We start from the raw sequence: 20,097 nt of genomic DNA on the forward strand, positions 1-20,097 counted from the left end.
CCTTCCTTCCCTCGGAGGTACAGCCTCTGGCAATGGCCAGGGGGCTGTATTCCCCTAGTGGAGAAGGAGGAAACTACTGGGGCCCCATCATATGCTCTACCACAGCCACTAATAAGCTATAAAACCTGGGGGTTTAGTCACCTTGGCTCTGCCCTAGTTATCTCGTCTGTAAGACAGGAATGCCAGTGCCACCTCTTAGAACAGTGCCCAACACGAGTCAACACTGTATGGATGTAGGTGGATGGAAAGGAGGAGGAAAGGGGGGTTATATTTTAACGGGCACAGAGTTTGTTTGGGAAGATGAAAAAGTTCGGGAGAGGAAAGTTGTTGTCCATGGTTGCACAACAATGTGAAAGTACTTAATGACACAGAACTGTACTTGAACAATGGTTGAAATTTTATGTTTTGTATATTTTACCACAATAGAAAAATGTCGGTAGATGGGATCATCTGGGGAGAGCTTGAGGAGGGGGAAGGCAGTGGTCAGAAGGAGAAGCAGCAGAGAAACGAGGTCTACCTGGAGACATAGAAGGAACATTCTGGAAAGATGAGGAAAACCGAGAAAGGCCCATGTCCTCTAAAGCTACTGGATTGAAGCTAGGAGCGAGTGTTAGAGTCCTTGAAGGGGTCTGTTTTGCTTAGCTTTGGACCGAACCTTCTCTGTGGCACCTTGATTTTGGTGGGTCTGCTTTCCTCTGCCAGCTCCTGATGATGTCATTTCTGGTCACTGCCCATGGCCTCAAAGCCAATAACTGGCCAGGTCTCCTCTTCTGGATCCTTCCCTCCCTCCCCTCTCGAGCCAGTCCTATTATGTCCATCGTTGACATCTCAGTGAGACAAATATTTTTTTAACTAAAAAGACATAGAATTAGGGACATTTTTTTTTCTCGTGTTATTTTTATTACTATTGATGTATATTGTTTTACCCTGAAAAACAAAACCTCCAAACTTTGATTTTAAAAATTAGGGATGGTTAGTTTATGGTCAAGATTTCTTTATTAACAAAGGAGATCATCTTTTGTATACAGAACTTTGACTATGCAATAAGCCAGAGGATAAGGAAGCTGAAAGCTAACATTTTACAATGGGAAATAAGACAATGCAGTTTGTATGGGAAGAAAGATTTTTTTTTTTTTAGGCAACAATTACATTTGCACCCCTGCCCCCATTCTGAAGAACCTAAAGGGGGCTACCTTGTTCTAGATGACTGCTCCCCCTTTTTGTTGCTTTTACACATTGGTCCATCATCACAGGCGCACCAGAGGATTGCACACAGAGCTGTGATTCTTAGCTCCGCAAGGAAAAAGGTGTGGGCGCTTTGCTCTTGTATTGATTTTATTTTTCCAAGCGTTTTCTTACTAAGTGAATTGACCTCGCACAGTTACCTTGATGTAATCTTAAGAAAATAGATGAAGTATGATTTAGAAAGAAATTACGCATGCTCTAACCAGCCATCTCATTTGGCAATCATTTCCCACCACAGTCGTCCTTTCGGGAGGGGAGGTGGGGTTCTTTTTACAAGTGAATGATTAAATATACATACAAGAGATCCAAACTCTTGCTGACCTCCCTCTGCGGCAGCAGCTGGTATGGGAGATGGAGCGCTGGGGCAGGCAGGGGGTCCTTCTCCAAAGCTTCAGTTGTCCCAGGCTGTTCGGCCATCAGTCCTGGACTGTCACCCCAGAGGACATGGGCAGTCCACACCCATAAACTTAGCAGCTCCTCCCATAAAAGTAGCATTTGTGTGGAACACAGCGGAGGGGCTCAGATGCATCCCGTGGAGAAAGGGGGGTTGCTTTGTTGTCCCCATTTGCAGTTAATCTTGTGAAAGCACAGGACACTGCAGCTGGGGAACCTTGCTCTCCCGGGTTCAACATTTCCAGCCCCTTGCCCAGCAGCCTGAGAACACAGGGGACACTTTCCAGCCCTCAGTTCAATAATTCGAGCATCTGGATAGTTTTTCAATCCAGAAGTTGTGGATTTAAAAGGAATACCTGCTCCATTGCTCTGGACACTGCTCAACAGCCCCAGCTGTATTTCTGAATTAATTTTGAAAAAGCAGGTGGTGTCCTGGGGTCCATTCTCACCCCCCACCCCCCCTCGCCACAAGTTAAGCCAGTGTGAACGGGCCAGTACAGGACCGCAGAGATGTATACCAGGAAGTTTTCCCCGCTGTCTTCTTCCAGCCAGTGCTAATACGCTTGCCCACCTAACAGCCAACACATTCGGAGACAGGGATGGTTTCTGATTTGCAGCAGCTGAGTTTCTGTCCTCAACCTTCCTCACACTGATTTTCCCAGGGGTTTTGGGACAACTCAGGGCCCCCAAAGGCTCAGATATAGAGCCCAGAAAGGAAAGGTGGTCTCGGGGTGTGTGTGTGTGTGTCTGTCTCAGTCATTTCCTTTCTTGTGAAGCATTAGCTTTCATGAGTCACCAGCTGGTCCCAAGGCTCCTCTCCCAGCAGGCCAGGCGGTGTTCAGGCCTGGAGGAGGCCTGGCCGATGTAGGAGGAGGTGGTAGGGGAAGGTGTGGCAGCAGCCAAGGGACCCCGAGAAGCAGTGTCCCCGGAGTTGCTCCCCGGATTCACTCAGGTCGGACCTGGCCGCTGAATGAGTCACAAGAATTGTGGGAAGAAAAGGCCCTGGGAAAGGGGTAGCTAAGACAGCAATGCCGGACAGAACTTTCTGGAAAACTTCAAGGCTCCCGGGAACACTAGGCAGCTTCATATCCAAGGGTCACTGCAAGATGTGGAAAGGCTGCCCTGGGGTAGGTGGAAGAAGGTGACAGGGATTGGGCTGGGGGAGCTGGGTAGGGGCTCCGTCCTCAGTCTTTTATTCTCCACGGAGAATCTCACTCTGAACTTGGAGACGCTGCAGAGTCCCCATCCTCGGGGTCCTGCCCATGAGGGGAGATGGGCTGCCCCCCCTTCACACGCTTCCACTTCATCCTTCGGTTCTGGAACCACACTTTGACCTGAGAGAGGAGGCAAAGGAGCCGAGTCAAGACAAGCACCTCCCCAGCTGATGCTCCCGCTGGCCAGGGGGCAGCTCCCGGGACCCCAGCTCTAAACACTGCTTGTCCCTCCTCACTCCTCCAGAGGCTCCAGGAACAGAGACCAAAGGGAGGACACACCGATCTGCTCAGAGGCCCACCTTGTGTCTCCAGATAAAAAAAAGTCCTAGGCACACATAGGGACAGTTTCTACAAGTCAGTCATCATTGGCTCCACCCCCTTTCCCATGCCCCGCCCCTCCTGTGCTACTACCCCCTCCCTCTCGCTTCTGTGACCCAAGGGCCTGGGAGCAAAGGTTGACCAGCCTCATCTTTAGGCACATTTGCAAAGCTCAGTAACTCTGCTTTGCACATTTTCTCATCGGAGCTTCATCAAGAGTGGGGTGATGACCTGTTTTACAGATGGAGACCCAGAAGGGGTGGGAGACACGTCCCAAGGGTCACAGGGCTAGGAAGTGGTAGAGGCAGGATTTGAATCTAAGTCTTCTGATTCTAAATCCAGGACTCTGGCAGAGCGCTATCAAATACTATTGTTATTATCATCATTATTATTAGTATACTTTACTCTACGTCAGAGCATGGGTGTGGGTGGAATGCTCTAAGGGAAAGCCCAAACAAAGGGCTAGGAAGTTCTTCTCAGTGTGTGCCCAGGAACCAGCCCCATACCGGAACCACCTGCAGAACTTATTAGCAATGCAGATCCCAGGCCCCCTCGTTATTATTGCAAAGTCACTCTCTGGGGCTCCCAGATCCACATGCTTTAAACAAGCACCTAGTCCTAGGTGATTCCAATCGCACTCCAGTTTGAGAATAACCAGATCAGAGGCTCCAATGCTGGATGCACGTGAGCATCACCCTGGGGGACCTTTAAAAAACTCTGGTGCCTGAACTCTATTCCAGTCCCATAAAACCAGTCCCATCAGTGTTATTAAAATCTCCCCAGGTGATTCCCAGGTTCCAGCCACAGTTGAGGTCCATTGGCCTGGGCAGAGGGAGAAGACGTGGAGATTCAGGGAGGGGTGGTGGGAAGGGAGGGGGTGAGAGAGCCAAGGAGAGGAGGGCTGCCCAGAAGAGGAGCGGTGTCCCCAGAGCTCCCACCTGCCTCTCGGAGAGATCCAGGTTCACGGCGATCTCGTATCTCCGGAGCCGCGTCAGGTAGTTGTGGTGAGCAAACTCGGCCTCCAGCTCCCGCAGCTGCTCCTTGGTGAAGGCCGTCCTCTCCTTGCGGGCCTTGCTGCCGCCCTCCGGTTTTCCTCGGTTCTCCTGGTTGTCTGGGGAGAGAGGGCCCCAAACAGGAAGACGTAAACCTCAAGGACTTCGGTTCCCTTTCTTTGGTCACGAAGCAGCCGGGCAGCCTTTTCCTGTCTCTCTTATTCTGAAAGGATGCTGAGAAAGAACCCACGTTGTCCCTTTATCTTTCCTGCGAGTATCTTAACCCCCTGAGAAATGGGAAGTTTTTTGGCTCCCAACTTTAGGTGCCAGCTCCCTCACCCCCACGGTTTTCTTCCCAAAGAAAAGAAGCTGCCTTTGGCTGTTCAGTGACCTCTGCCACCCCGCTCACCCCCAGCTTGGCATTAGTCGTGGGCAAATGCTCTAAAACAGGTTCTCTCCGTCCTCAGCAACATCAACTGTTAGAAATGCAGGTCCTGGGGCCTCACTCACCCCAGACCCACTGAATGAGAGGCTCTGGGAGTGGAGCCCAGAGATCCGTTTTAACAAGCCCTCCAGGTGATTCTGACTCACCGTCAAGTTTACAAACCACTGCCCTGGCCCCGAGATCTTGCTAAAAGGGTGTTCTGGTGGCAGCATCAGCAGGGAGCTGGTCAGACTTACAGGATCTCAGAGCTCACCCCCATGTACTGAATCAGAATCTGCATTTTAGCAAGATCTCTAGGGGCGCTGTGTGCACCTGTCAGTCAAAAAGTGTTGCTTTAAGCTTCGTTTGCTCTTTGACACCTGGAGGAGTCTGGAAAGTTCATCTATGAAGGAAGCTCACTCAATCATAACTGTTAACAGGGTGCAGGGACCAAGCACAGTATGTGCACCACTCACTTCATCCTCACAATAACCCCCTAGATGAGTTCTAGTATTAGCCCTATTTTATAGACCAGGAAGCTAAGCACGGAGAAGTGAAGCCAGCTGACCCGAGTGCATCCAAGTATAATCAGCCAGTGAATGGCGGAGGCGGCCATTAGGCCCAGGCAGCTTGACTCACATTCTGTCCAAATGAAATGTATGTAGGAAGGGTTTACAAACTGCCAAGTACTGAACGAATGAAGAGACTGTATGCTGCTAACTCCGAGCAGGGTAAGAGGGGCCGTCCCTTCGCGTTTAGCGGAGGCGGGTGGAGGGGCAGGAAGGAGAGCACACATCTGCACCCGGAGCGGACAATGGGGGCCGCGTGGCTGGTGCGGGGCGCAGGAACCACCCTTCCTGCAGGCTCCGAGGTTGGGAAGTCTCACTTCCTTGTCCTGGTCTTACAGACAGGCCGTGCCTCACAGTCGGTGCTTTGCTGAAAGCTGCACCCCAACCTCCTGCCCCTTCAAGGCCGCACCCCCACCTGGTTGTGCGTGTTGTGGGGAAGATCATCTGCTCTCAGAGGCTGAGTGTGAACTGACCGGCGGTGGAGGCCGCCCACCCTCCGGGCCAAGCAGCACCCCCCGCCCCCCGCAGAGGTGGGGACGTAGAGACCCGTCAACCCCGCTTGCTGGTTCCCTTCAGTCCCCTGTGTGTCAGGATCCTTGTCCTCCGCCCCCTCGTTACTCGGCGGGGAACCGGGCGTGGCGGCCCCGGGGCGCGGGGAGGCGCCGGTTAAAGCGATCTGGGCGCCGCCACCACTCACCCTGCGCCCTGGGGCAGGAAGACGAGTGGGCGCTGCCGGCGTCCCGAGAAGGCGGAGGAGGGGCCACCCCAGGGTTCCCCGATGTCCCGATGCCCAAGCGCTGGGGATCTTGGCGCGGGATCCGGGTGGGCGGCCTGCGGGGCGCGCGCTCTCCGCCCGGGATGTCCGCCTGGCGGCCCCTGGCTCCGGGCGGAGGAGGCCGGCCCAGACCCCTCCGGAAGCCGGAGCGTGGGCTGCGGGGGAAGGAGGCGCAGCCGCGGCCGGTCCCCCAGGAGCCCTCGGCCTTGGCCGGGGGAGGGAGGGCGGGCGGGCGGGCGGGCACGCAGTGCAGGGACGGCCGCGGGGCACATGACGGCCGGGCCTCACTTCCACCCGCTCCGGTCCCGGGCTCCGCGATCTCCAGCCCTTCCCTTTACCACCGGGTGGTGCAAACCCCTGATCTCCTTGCTGGCGCCTCTGAGGGAGCCACTCAGCCCCACGGGGCCCGAGTCACCTCATCCAGAAATCGGGGCAATAAAGCACCCACCTGCCAGGGTTACTGGGAAGGTCGGACGAGCCAATGTGTGGGAGATGCTTTTAAAACTTTAAAGCACCGGGAAAATATGAAGTTTACTCCCAATTTTTCAACTCCACGAGATGCCACCTGAGGGGCGGGGATGATATCCGCTGGCGTTTCTGCAAGGCTTCCACGCTTCCACGCAGCCCTGCTTTAATCCTCCCCACACGTCACCCTCAGGAGGAGGCCCTGTTATTCCCTCCTCTCCAGGCACCGGGATCTGTGACCATTTGATTAATCGCTCTCTCTCGCTCCCCAGGGATGGGACTGTCTTTTCTCGCTTGCTACTGTCCCTGGCACATAGGAGGCAGGTCTCAGTAGAGAGGAGGAAGCAGCCTCAGAGAGGCCCCAGACCCTGCCCAGTGTTCTGGGCAGCTTTTAGGTGGCAGGACGAAGATTCGAACCCAGATCCGCCTGACTGGTGCTGAGGCCACCAATCCTGGCATCAGGTTCTCCATCTTTCCTCTCGCTGCACCCTGGCAGCTCTGCTGGTCTCCCAGGGCTCCCAGGGGGCTCATCCTGGGTTGCTGCCCACACCCATTACCCCTCCTCCCAGGCCTGCTTATGTGTACACAGGTGCCCGATGGGATCTCGGAAAACAATCCCCTAACCCACCCACACCGTCCTGTCCATAATCCTCCTGACAGAGACAAGGGGAGGCAGGGAGAGGGCCCCTTTGAGTTGGTCTTAAGCTGGTTATGTGGGCAGCTGACCACTGCCAGCCAAGCCAAGCCACTCCCTACTCACTCTCTTCTCCCGTCTCTGTTACCCGACTTAGGGGCTGGGCCTCAGGATGGGAAAGAAAAGGAAATAGGACAAAGAAGCCTGGGAACGTAGTGTCTGAGCCCCCGTGTGAAGCTTGGGCACCCGCTACTAGAGAGGGTGGGGTACTGGCGCTGGGCGGACACTTGTCCCTCATCAGCTCCCTGAGGGGGAAGAACTTTCCTCACTGGTAGGAATGACAAGAGGGCCAGAAGTATGGGAAACTAGCTATGAAAACTGAAGTGGAAATTATGGCTCTCTTTGTTCTCCAACATTTCAACAAGATAGAGAGAAGAGAGAGGAAAAAAAAAAGACAAAGAAAAACGATGAGCACTTTCATGCCATCTCTGGCCAGGGGCTGTTCATGCTGCCAGCGCACACGCACAGGCCGATTGCACATCACCCCCAGGACGGTTTGATCACAAGATGCACTGTTGTCGGGAAGCCGCCCTCCCTCCCCTCCTCAGTTTCCCCATGTGTGGAAGTACAGAGTCCGGCTGGGTCTTCTTTCCCTTGGGGAGCTGGTGTCAGTGTCCTTGCTCAATACGACATCCTCTTCTCCTCTCCCTACTCCCTCTTCTGTTGAGACCCCCCTGGCCTTGAACTTGAACCCCTCCAGTTTCAAATATTCTTTTTTTTTTTTTTTTTTTTTTTTTACAGAGAGGAAGGGAGAGAGACAGAGAGTTAGAAACATCGATGAGAGAGAAACATTGATCAGCTGCCTCCTGCACATCTCCTACTGGGGATGTGCCCGCAACCCAGGCACATGCCCTTGACCGGAATCGAACCCGGGACCCTTCAGTCCGCAGGCCGATGCTCTATCCACTGAGCCAAACTGGTTTCGGCTCAAATATTCTTATCTTGGCCTCTAGTTCCTTCCTTCAGTCAGATCTGGGTTCTTGCCCTACGTTCTGTCCCAGGTCCACCCCCCGCACTCCTACCCCCAAACCCTACCCCAGACTTCCCAAGTTCCTCAGCCCCAAGATCTATTCCTCAGCCCCTGGCTATTTCTACCTCCCTTCTACCTCTCATCACCCCAAGCTGAGTGTTGGCAGCGGTGTCTGCGGGCCCCTTGGAGAGCCTGGGCCTTCTTTGGGCCCAAGACCTTGGGCAAGTCTCTTAAGTTCTCTGAGCTTCAGTTTCCTCATTTGCAAAATGAGAATAGCTACCTACATCCACTGTGACCAGAGGCCGCTGAGAAGGTCAAATGAGATGGGCAAGGTGTGTCTAGCACTCGGCACAGTACTGGGCGCACTGCTGAGTCTCTGAAAGGACCATCAGGGGGGTTCTCTTGGAGGTGCCGTTGGAGTGATGACTCAAGGGGGAGGTTAGAAGAGGCTGCTCCAGAGCTGTGTGATAGGGACGCCTTTTTAGTGTCTGGCCTTGTAACTATTTTCCCTTCTCTACTACTTTTCTATGTCTCCGCTTGGATCTGTGCCTCTGGCCACTACTAGCCACTAATGTGTCAGTCTTCCAGGGGGCCAGGAAGCCAGGCGCAGTAACAAGCATGGGTCAGAATCAGACATCGGTCCCCTTGGTCCTGCTTCTCTCTTGGGGGCAGCGGTGCCTCTTCCAGGACGGCAGAGGGAGGAGGCTGGTGCTCAGCTGGCTGCTCCAGCCCCTGCACAGCCCTCGGAGCAAGCAGGGCCATGATGGAACAGTCGGCAGTGCCCAGAGAAATGCCAACAGGATGTGTGTGTGATTGCGGTTTCCACCATGAGCGTTAACACCACCCAAACTAAATTATTTCATAAATTGCTGTCACTTTTGGCAGACCTTCCTCAAGTCAGCAGACAGCTTTATCGGAGCTACAAGGAAGTCCAGACAGACTCTGGGGAACATGCCTTTCTGGAGTTCTGTATCTCCAACTCTCACAGCCATTTTACATAAATTTCTATCCAAGACCAGATAGAAAGCCACATGCCATGTATTCGAATAACAATTTGCAGTTGACAACAATGTATGCCCCGCCAGAGATAAACTTCTTTTGGGTTTTCGTATATACTGCAGAATCATGGAATAACAGAGCTGCAAGGGGACTTAGTGATGACCTAATGTTGCCTTTTTATTTTACAGCTGAGCTCAGAGTAGGTAAGAGACTTTCCTAAAGACACACAGCAAGTTAGTGGCAGAATTGGGCCTAGGACCCATCATTTCTTGATAGGAAGCTATTGCCACATATTAGGTTGCTTCCGGTTGACTCCTCTGAATTATTCTGTGAGATAGGTAAGGTGCATACTATCCATTGAAGAGATGAGGAAGGTAAAACCCAGAGACTAAGTGGCTTGCCGAAAGCCCCTGGGGCCAGTCCCGGGCTATGGCCACCATGTCACACTGCCCTGGGGAGGAGGATGAGCAGGAGACTGTACTCACTCCGGGGACAGTGTCTGGGCCTGGGTCCAGGTCTGTCTCACTCGGACTCCTCAGGGAGGGATATTCGGGGCATGATGTCAGTAGGTGAGGCCCTGGCAAGCCCTCTGAAAACGGCGTCTGGCTTCCTTCACAAAGCACACCTTTGACATCCTTGTTAGTTTTGATACTTTCAAGTTCAGAAGGAGGGGTCAAAGCCCCTTAAAATAGACAAGACCTGGAGGGAGTCCCCCAAGGCCAGTTGGCTTCTGGGACCTCCCTGGCTTCCTGGGACTGGCCGGCCTGCCTTCCTCACTGGGCCCTGCCGAACTTAATGTAGGTGCCCGAGGAGGCGTGGGTAGCGCTCCCAGCCTCTTTGTTGAACCCAGCAGTGGGTCTGGGGAATTCAGGGCATGTTTTCTGGGAGAGAAGTGGATTCTTCTGGAATGAAAATGCCTGGTGCTCAGTAGTCTTTGCTGAGAGTCCCAGGTGGGGTGAGCAGTGAGGGTGGACGATGGTGATGGAGAGTGAAATGAGTGGGGTGATGAGTTGGGGTGTGGGGCCCAGGAAGAGGGGAGCAGAGATGTGAGGAGGAAGGGAGGCGGTGGAAACGAGAGGTGGGAGCAGCAGCAAGCCTCCAAGATGGGCTGGGGGAGGCATGGGCAGCACTGGGCTTTGTTGGTGTTTATAAGTTCCAGATGTCGTCCTTAGCTGTCACCAAAGGAAGTGTGGGCTTCAGGACCCAGGCCCCACTGCTCACACTATACCTCCAGCACTGTGTTTAAGGAAAACAGGGAAAAACATGAAATATAAAAGGCTAAGGTGGGGGTGGGGAGGAATGCTGGCCAGAGGCCAGGGAAGCCCGATTCAGTGAGTAGATAGGGCTTGGGGAAAGGGACTGGCTGTGGGGGTCTGCAGGGGTCCTGCCCCCCAGAAAGAAAGGGCTGCTCTGGACCTCGCCTGTGTGTTCAGTGGTTAGAGCACCATCCCGTGCATCGAAGGGCCTTGGATTCAATTCCCAGTTAGCGCACACACCCAGGTTACCGGGTGGCATCCCTGGCCGGGGCGCGTGTGAGAGACAATGAATCGATGTTTCTCTCTTTCCCTTTCCCTTTCTCTCTCCCTCTCTTTTTCTTTCTCTCTCTCATCAGTGACAACAACAACCATATTCTTGGTGAGGATTAAAAAAAAAGAAGAAAAAAAGAAAGGGCTGTTCTGCCTCTGGGATCATCCCACCTCCCTGGGCCCAGGTGTCTGATTTCTTCAAGCCACAGAGACAGTGAGCGGGATGGGACCCCGAGCCCCCAGCCTGGCAGGGCAGTAGGCAGGGCTGAGGTGGTCCCTCAACTGACCTTCTTATGGCCCGTGGGCTTTTTGGGCCCTTACATCTTAGAAGCTGGTCAGCATCCTGCTGCCTCGGTGGAAACGGACTTTTTCCAGAACTTCCAGAACGTATCAGGGCGGGGCCTGAGCAGGCCCAGGCCCAGGGTTTGTGCTAATGCCTCTGAGTTCCTGGCTGGGCTCCTGCTTTGGGCCTGTCGGAAGAGGAGAAGCAGGCGCTCTCACCGGGAGTCAGGGGATGCTCAGAAGGACGGAGTGTGGCGTTTCTGTCTCTCCTCCCAGGCTGGCCACTCTGGGGCCTAAGATTTCTTCCTCGCTGGGGGTTCTAGGGTTGGAGTTGGGATGAGAGGGGTGTAGCTGCTGTGCCCCCCTGAAACCACACCCTGTCCAGCACTGCAGTGACCCTGGTCCAGTGAACCTACAGAGATAGGTAGGCCTGGCTGGTGGCAGGCTGCAAAGGCTCTGTCTGAGCCTGGGCCACTGCCTCACTGGCCTGTGAACATGGGCAGCCTGGATCGGGGAAGCCTTTGAAAAGATATTTTGTTGTCACCTCCTTTCCTTATTCCTCTGTCAAACAACCCCCTTCTTTAGAGACTCTTTCCTAAAACTATCTCCACTGTTTTTAAAAAATATATTGATTTTTTTACAGAGAGGAAGGGAGAGGGATAGAGAGTTAGAAACATCGATGAGAGAGAAACATCGATCAGCTGCCTCCTGCACATCTCCCTACTGGGGATGTGCCCGCAACCCAGGTACATGCCCCTGACCGGAATCGAACCTGGGACCTTTCAGTCCACAGGCTGACGCTCTATCCACTGAGCCAAACCGGTTAGGGCTCCACTTTTTTTAAAAATCTTCACCCGAGGATATGTTTATTGATTTGAGAGAGAGAGAGACATGGATGTGAGAGTGAAACATTGATCAGTTGCCGCCTTTATGCGCCCCAACCAGGGATGAAACCTGCACGCTAAATTAGATATGTGCCCAATCCAGGAATCAAACCTGCAAGCTTTTTGGTGCACAAGACAATGCCCCCACCAACTGAGCCACCGCCCAGAGCCATCTCTACTTTTAAAAAATCTCTCTTTGTTGGTGTCAGATGAGAAAGCAGGGCTCTGCTCTGAGTGGAAAGGCAGTTGGGATGCTGGGCTAGGAAAGCTCTGAGGTCGTGCCCACCTCTGAGATGCTGCTTTCACTAACAGGGTTTTAACAGGAATGTTTGTGCCACTGCTTAGAACCCTGCCCTTGTCCCTGTACCCCCTGTTTATGGGCTGAGTGGTGACCCTCCTCCCCAATTCCTATTTCTGAAGTCCTAATCCCCAGAATGTGACTGCATTTAGGGGGAGGGCCTTTAAAGGGGGGATTCAGTTAAAATGAGGCCGATAGGGTGGGCCCTGTGCAATCTGACTGGTGTCTTTATAAGAGTAGCTGTTGATTAAGAAACAAAGACAGACACCAGGGATGCCCATGTACAGAGGAAAGACCGCATGAGGATATGGCAAGAAGGTGGCCATTTGCAAGCCAAGGCAAGAAGCCTCAGGAGAAATCAAACCTGCCGACACCTTGACCTATAACTTCCAGCTTTCAGAACTCTGAGAAGATAAATGTCTTCTGCTTAAGCCGCCCAGTTTATAGTATTTTGTTATGGCAGCCTGAGCAGACTCCCACAGCCAGTGCTTACCCCGAGGAGGGAAAGCAAAGGCAAGGCTGATGCCAGCCCGTAGGGGGGACCTCTCTGTACATTAGAAAAAGGTGCCCTTTTCTCTAGACTGTCTGGGCCCTCTAGCAGCCTAGCTGTGGCAGCCCCCCCCCTCCCCACCCATGCTCTGCCTCGGTGGGTTCACTTTATTGCTCAATCAGAGCAGTTCCACTTGCTTCCAATGGTGGCCCTGGTACTTGGGAGCTGACCCCAGGACCCCGAGGGGATTCCTGCAGAGTCAGCCCAGCCTGCCTGTGGCTGCTTGTCTGTCTTTCTGGCCCCAGCACTCTCCCTGACCCGGGGCTAATCTTATAATTGAAGTCTGGCTCTCTGCACACTTTTCCATGAGTGAGACTGTAAAAGTTCTGATGCATTTTACAGAAGCGCATCACATATGGTGGAAACCCTCATATGGTGGTGGAGCCAAGCTCAGAGAGAAGGTGAGAAAATGAATGAATGACTGCAAGGCTGCAATAGAGGCTACTGGCCAGACATTGGATGAGCTCCTCTTGTGTGCAAATGTTTCAGTAGATTCTAGGGGGGCTGCACAGGTGAATCAGGTATCATTCTGGCCCTCCAGACACCTCAATTCCAGGGAGAAAGTCACCCATACGCATCTAAACTTGTGGGTGCAAGACCAACTGTGGTTTGATGCTAAAATGGAGGCATAAGCAAGGCTTGCTCTGTGTATGTGGGGAGGGAGGTCAAGAAAGAATGCCCAACAAACTAAAAATGGAAGGAAATTTCCTCACCATAATAAAGGCCTTATATGAAAACTTTATAACTAACATCATACTCAATGGTGAAAAACTGAAAGCTTTTTCTTTAAGACCAGGAACAAGACAAAGATGCCCAATATCACCACGTCAATTCAACGTAATATTGGAAGTCCTAGCCAGAGCACTCAGGTAAGAAAAAGAAATAAAAGGCATCCAAATAGAAAAGGAAGAAGTAAAATAATCTCTGTTTGCAGATGACATAATCTTGTGGAAAATCCTAAAGTTTCCACAAAAAAATCTCTTAAAACTAATAAACCAATTCAAGAAAGTTGTAGGATACAAAATCAACACCAGAAATCAGTTGCATTTATATACACTAGCAATGAACAATCTGAAAAGAAAATGAAGAACACAATTTACATTTACAAAAGCATCCAATAGAATAAAATACTTAGGAATAAACTTGACTGAGGAGGCAAAAAATTTGTACACTTAAAACCATAAATCATTGCTGAAAGAAATTTAAAAAGACAAATAAATGGAAAGATATCCTATGTTTATAGATTGGGAGACTTAATATTATAAAAATGTCCATATAATCCAAAGTGATTTACAGATTCAATGCAATCCTTATAAAAATCCAAATGGCTTTTTTTGGGGTGGGGGGGCGGGCAAAATAGAAAAAAATCATCCTAAAATTCATATGGAATCTCAAAGGACCTCGAATAGACAAAACAATCTTGAGAAAGAAAAGCTGGAGGTCTCACAATTTATGATTTAAAAATACATTGCAAAGCTACAGTAATCAAAACAGCATGGCACTAGAATAAAGACAGCCGTATAAGACCGATAGAACAGAATAGATGTCCAGAAGTAAACCCTCACCTATATGAGCAAGTGATCTTCAACAGAGGCACCAAGAGGTGGAAGCGACCCAAGTGTCTGTCCATCAACAGATAGATGGGTTAAAAAAAAAAAGTGTATACATACAATGAAATATTACTCAGCCTTAAAAAAGAAGGAAATCCTGTTAAAATGCTACAATATGAATGAACCCAAGGACGTTATGCTAAATAAAATAAACCAGTCACAAACAGACAAATACAGCATGATTCCACTTATATGAGGTATCTAAAGTAATCAAGCTCTTAGGAACAGAAAGTAGAATGCTGGTTGCCAGGCCTGGGGCAAGGGAAAAGGAAGTTGTCATTCAATAGACATAGAGTTTCAGTTTTATAAGATGAGAAAGTTCTAGAGATTGTTGCACAACAAGGTACATATAATTGACACTATTGTACCATACACTTACAAATGGCTATGATGGTAAATTTTATGCATTTTTTGACCATAATAGAAAGCAAAGCCAAGGAGATTTCAAATACAAAATGTCTCATGATAAGACTCTCAGGAGAGCTCGTATGTGGTTAAAATTGTAGTGGATACTGCAGTGTGAAACTCCTTAACTATACTTTTCATTGACATGATGTTATGTACAAGTGGAGTCATCAATTTAAAAACAGAAAGAAAGAAAGAATTCTTGAAGGGGATGGTTTTCAAGCTGGATGTTAAAATAAGTAGGACAGCAATGGGCAGCAGAGTGGGGGGGGGGGGGAAAGCCGAGTGTATCTGCAAGGCAAGTGGACTGGTGTGGCTTGTGGCAAGGTCAGTGGAGGTGGAGGTGGCCTGTCAGGGGAGCAGGTGGAGAAAAGGGCCAAAGGAGCCAATCTGTGGAGGGTTTTAAACTTCAAGGGAAATGAGAGTTCACGTGGCTGGGCAGGGGCAGGCAGAGATCAGGTCTTGCAGGGGAGAGATGGGGAGGGCCCAGTCCCTGGTCGGCACATGTGTCGGAGCCCAGGGAGGATGGAACAAAGCGAGAATGATGAAGGCAGAATGAGTCCGTGAGAGCCCAGCCAGCAATGCTGAGCCCAAGCCCAGGGGCCTCCTCTTGGGCGATCAGATTCACCTGCAGCCAGGCCCATCACGCGCGACCTTCCCTTGAACCCCGGCAGGAAATCACCGAGAAATCCCTCATCCCCATAAATTAAAGACAACCACAGTAGCCATGACAGATTGGGGGCAAACAACACGGCCTCGCAGCTGTCCCTGCCAGCAGGGGTCTCAACACCCACTGGCCCGGGGCTGGGAGTGGCTGGGGTGAGACAACCTCACAGTGGTCTTCTAATCAGTCTTGTGCGGTGAACCAACCGAAGGTCTCCGAGTAGGGGGCCAGGGACCCCGCTTTCATGATCATTTACTTGAGCAAATCAGCCCACTTCCAGTGGGAGCAGTTGCGGCTGGCAGAGGAAGGAGAGGGGAGAGCAGAGAATGTTCCTTTTGAAACAGACTTACAGTAACTTTCTGTTCCCGGAGGTTTCTCCCCCAGCCAGTAGGGGAGGCATTGACCAGGCACACTCCCCCCACCGCTCCCCGCACCCCGCTGGGCCCCCCACCCTCTCCAGCAGATCTCTGAGCTCCAAGCTCCCAATTGGTGACAACTGGTTTCTTAGGACCAACAATGATTGTAAGAGGTTCCCATGTCATATACCCCAGACTCAGGAATTTCTGAGACGGTGTATTTGAAACATTCAATTCCATTGACCCCGAGAATAATAGGGAGATTTGACAGAAGGCTGGTTCTGGAAATAGGGGCCTCATACCATTCATAGCTGCCATGTATTGAACTCATGGGCCAGGCACAGTGTTAATCTCGTGGATCATCGTATTTAACCTTCACCGCCTCTCTCGATGGAAGGTGCTAGCTATTGCTCTATTTTCATTTTAGAGCTGGGGAAACTGAGGCTCCAAGAAGTTAAGAATTTCCCCAAGTCATGCAGGCAAAAGTGGTGGTGCTCACTCTGACTCTGCCGAACTGTGAAGCATTACAGAAAACACATTTCTGATCACCGCTGGTTAACCTTCCAGAGATGGCTTAGCAGGGGTGAAATGGAGGTGTTTAAGGCGCTCACTTTGAGTACAAAATGCAAGGGGCGCCTAAAACCTCAGTAAATCGAGAGAAATAATATTCTAATGCAATGTTTTTAAAAATAAAAATTAATGCAAAAAATCTACGCTGAATAAAATATCAAACTTTTAAGTAAGAATCCAACCAGTGACTCAGGCTTGGTGGGATGGCGAGGGGGTGCTTTGTGGGCTCGTCTCTTGTGAGCAGATTCTGAGAGTGGGTGGTGAGCCTTGCCCACCACTCTCCCCTGTCTTTATGCTCTTACAAAGCTGATCTTTCCTGCCTCCTCCCCCTCCGGCTAAATTCCAAAGCAACTAACTGGGTGATAAAGATTTCCACGCTGAACAGGAGGGTGGGTCTGGAACCCCAGAGAATGAATGAAAGTCCGCTTGCTGTGCTCTGCAGACCTCAGGTGACTGCTGCCATTGCTGCTGCTCATGAGGGGACCCCGAGGGAGAGCCCAGGGCCCCTCCTGGATGGGAATCTCCCCTGCCCCAAGGCTGACCCTATGAAGCGGGCAGGAAACTCAGTGGAGGGTGTCCATGCCCTCGTGGGGTGGTCAGCTGCTTGGCACGCGACCTTACTCCCTAATGCACTGCCATGGGCCACTGGCCAAAAGGGAAGACGCGTATTTGGGTCTTGCTGAAACACGGAATGGTTTTTCCTAAGCCCAGCCCATGGCCTTGCCCGTGCCTTCCCAAGCCTTGGCTCCCAGTTCCCTGGAAAGTGGCTGGACGCGGCGGAGGGGGGTGTGGGCAGAGAGGGTGGCCGGCGCCATGGAGGGGAGAGCTCTTCAATCAGGCTCCGAGCCAAGTCACTGAGAGCTCCTTGGAGAGGAGACGCACAAAGTGTCCCATTCTCGGCAAATCTCCGGCCGGGGCTAGGAACGGTTCAGGGCTTAAGCGGTTGGAAATTTAAAGGGCCCCTCTGTTGAGCAGCCAGGAAGGCTGTGATCGTTATCCTCCACTGTGAACGCGTTGAGGGGCTTCTTCAAGCGTGTTTGAACATCCTCGTATTTCAAAATGAGGCTTGTGCTTGGCATCGGCTGAAGGGTGTGAGATTTGGGGTCTGAAATTCGGGGTTTGAGCTGAATTCTAGGGTGACCAATTGCTCTGGTTTGAGAGGTTTCTTAGGACACAGACTTTCAACACTAAAGTCAGGAAAGTCCTGGGCAAATTGAAATGAGTGGCTCACTCTGTTTAGACTCCATTCTAGCAGGGCCCCCCCCCCCCCCAACCCCCTTAAACTTTACGCATCTCCTTTTCCACACATTTAGAATCGACTGATAAGACCTGCTGGGCTTACCTCGAAACTGGTGGGACTCAAAAGAGCTAATGTGTGTTGCCTGCTGCACCTTGAACTTCCCGGTTGCAGCACAGCGCTGTCAGACAGGCATCTGTAGGCCTCTCCTCCCTCTCAGTTTGAGCTTTGTGTGTGTGTGTGTGTGTGTGTGTGTGTGTGTGTGTGTGTGTGTGTGTGTTGGGGGAGGGGGTTGGCCGGGGGCGGGGGCGCAGGTTGAGACCATCTTATTCATCTCTGCATCCCCAGGGCCGGGGTCGGGGCTTGGCAAAAAGCAATGCTCAGGAAATCCGTGCTATATCGAAAGTGCTTTGTAAAGCAAAGCACAGAATGTTGTCATTGATTGGTTGGCACTCTCATTTCCTACCTGACCCTGGTTAGCTCATGAGAAGGTCCTCTATGGGCTCAGATAGATAGATGTTGCCTTAAGGGTGGCTGTCAAGAGGACATAGTGGGCAGCGGGGGCAGGAGGCATGGGTACTGCCTTGTTCTGGGCAAGGTGGGGTGAGGGACCCAGACAAAAGGTGAGCAGGCAGTGAGGGAAGCTAGGAGGGCCCATGGGGAGATGAGGAAACAGGTCCCTACCTCGGGGAGGAGATGGGATTAAGCTGGGATCTTAGTAAGAGGACCAGCTCCATGCTCTGGCCTCTGGCTTCCAGCGCCGAGCTGGGCTTCACCCGCATTCTGAAGTCCAGTGCTTGCCCTTGGCTGCCTGCCTCCCTGCCTCTCCCACGGCCGGCAATCCCTCCGGAGGGCCTTCGCTGAGGGTCACCCAGACCTTAGGGTGCTGAACTGCCCCCTTGGCCTGGGCACGGCCCACCTAGGCAAGGTGATCCCTTGCGGGCTGTCTGCTCCAGCTCTCAGCACTCCATCTCCCCTCACCCCTTGCCTCTCCCATCCCAGCCCTAGTCCTGCTTCTCTGTCTCTAGGCTCCTGGAGACACTGGGTCCTGGCTCTGCTTGACAGCCAGGGTTCTGGCCTTGGTTCTACCCCCCTCCCCAACCCCCCACCCCAGCTTCCATCTCAGCTGATTCCCATGGTGAGCACACTGTGGCTCTGGGGCCATTTGGAGCTGCTGGGGGCCTGGCAGGGAGAAGAAGCATGACCCAGAGGCAGCCTGGGGTCAGGAAAGCCGCCCTCTAGCCCTTGCCGGCCGACACGGAGGCTCCCTCCCACATGTCCTCCAGATCTTTGTGGATCCTGTTTCATTCTCTGGCTGGCACATCCCTCTTGGGGCCCACGAGTACTGGGGTCACAGACATCCCCATCACCAGAGAACCCTAGAGCTCTGAGTAGAAGAAACCCCAAAGGTAACTCCTTCCTGCCTTTGAGTAGGTTAGATAGACTTGTTTGCAATTCACCGTCAGGGCAGTTAGGCTCAGAAAAGGCAAGAAACCTCCCCAAGGTCACACAGTAAGAGCAGGGCCAGCTGCTCTCCAGCCACCTACCTGAAGTCTCCTTTTTCCGTCTGGTTGACTTCTTCTCCGTCTCATTGGCAGTGCTCCCAAGGACCTCATAGTCCTCTCCTGGGCCTCCCGCGGCGTCCACCAGACCTGGGCTGCTGGCCCCCATCTCCCTGGAGCCCCCCGTTGGGCCCGGGTTGAGCCTACGCCGGGCCTCTGAGACAGGGAAGTGCCAGTCGGGGGGCTGTGGGAAGGCGGGGTGCTGCTCAGCGAAGACCCGCTCCTCCTGGGGCAGGCTGTGCGGGGTGGCCGCCAGGCAGGAGGCCGAGAAGTCGGGGTACGCTGCCGTCGCTGTCGCCGGGAAGTCTGGTTTCTGGTGGAAGGAGAACGGGGTGGGCGGGTAGTGGGGTAGCCCCGAGGCCCCACTGCCTTCGGAGTGGGGATTTCGAAGACAGCCCCAGACGGGGGCCGGGGGGTGGGGGCTCCGCATGCAGCTGCTGGCCACGGGATCCATCTGCTGTCTGCAGCGCGCCTCAGTCTTTCAAAGGTTCGATTCTTACCCTTTTTATACTCAATTTTTTTTTTTAAATGCAAAAAAAAAAAAAAATTAAATAGCAGGGCAAAATGTTCAACAGAAAGTTCACCTCAGGAACCAAAACAAAACCCAAAACTCAAGTCTCTCTTTCAAGTCCACACACGTGCGCATGTGTGTGCACACACTTATGTCCGACTTCACTCCTGGCTTCCTGCCCCCGGACGCACCAGCCTGCCTAGCGGGATCCCCTGTGCGTGTGTTTGTCGCCGAGGACACTAAACATTTTCACTGTCCCAGCCCAGACGCGCCCGCTGATGGAGTGCTCGCCCGGAGCCCTCGGCAAATGCCTGCAGAGGGCTGGACCCGGGCTGCGGAGACACACTTTTAAATGCTGCGGCGGGGAGAGAGTGACAAATTTCTGAAGTGAAATGTGAGAGAGGAGAGGGAGGGGTTAACCCGCACCCACACAGTCCCCTCCAACCAAAACCCGAGCAGGCAACTATTAATCATCAGAAACCTTATATGCACATCTAATGGGATTTGCAGATGGAGACTTTTAAAGAAACATTGTCTGTATTTTTTTTTTTTTTTTAAGGAGAGAGAGCAGCTCACCCACACCA

General features: G+C 52.4%; 1 protein-coding gene across 2 annotated transcripts; it reads right to left on the reverse strand.

Annotated features, from left to right (window-relative positions):
- Positions 1-977: 977 nt before the first annotated feature.
- Positions 978-20,052, reverse strand: MEOX1 (mesenchyme homeobox 1). Of its 2 annotated transcripts, XM_059670308.1 has the most exons (3): positions 18,988-20,048; positions 4,109-4,281; positions 978-2,972 (listed from the first exon to the last, which is right to left on the reverse strand). In XM_059670308.1, exons 1-3 carry the CDS (start codon positions 19,454-19,456, stop codon positions 2,850-2,852), a joined length of 765 nt encoding a protein of 254 aa, XP_059526291.1. In that variant the 5' UTR covers positions 19,457-20,048; the 3' UTR covers positions 978-2,849. The 2 variants fall into 2 exon arrangements, with proteins under 2 accessions (XP_059526291.1, XP_059526292.1); XM_059670309.1 differs by lacking the exon at positions 4,109-4,281 and having other exon boundaries at positions 18,988-20,052.
- Positions 20,053-20,097: the final 45 nt, after the last annotated feature.

This window comes from Myotis daubentonii, chromosome 16 (genome assembly GCF_963259705.1).
Source record: "Myotis daubentonii chromosome 16, mMyoDau2.1, whole genome shotgun sequence".
NCBI classification, from domain to species: domain Eukaryota; kingdom Metazoa; phylum Chordata; class Mammalia; order Chiroptera; family Vespertilionidae; genus Myotis; species Myotis daubentonii.

Excerpts from the sequence above, each read along its gene's own strand:
- MEOX1 (XM_059670308.1), bottom strand. The coding sequence starts at position 19,456 with ATGGATCCCGTGGCCAGCAGCTGCATGCGGAGCCCCCACCCCCCGGCC. Across the intron at positions 4,282-18,987 it reads ACGGAAAAAGGAGACTTCAG|ACAACCAGGAGAACCGAGGA; the intron begins GTAGGTGGCTGG and ends CTCTCTCCCCAG. Across the intron at positions 2,973-4,108 it reads TGGATCTCTCCGAGAGGCAG|GTCAAAGTGTGGTTCCAGAA; the intron begins GTGGGAGCTCTG and ends CTCCTCTCTCAG.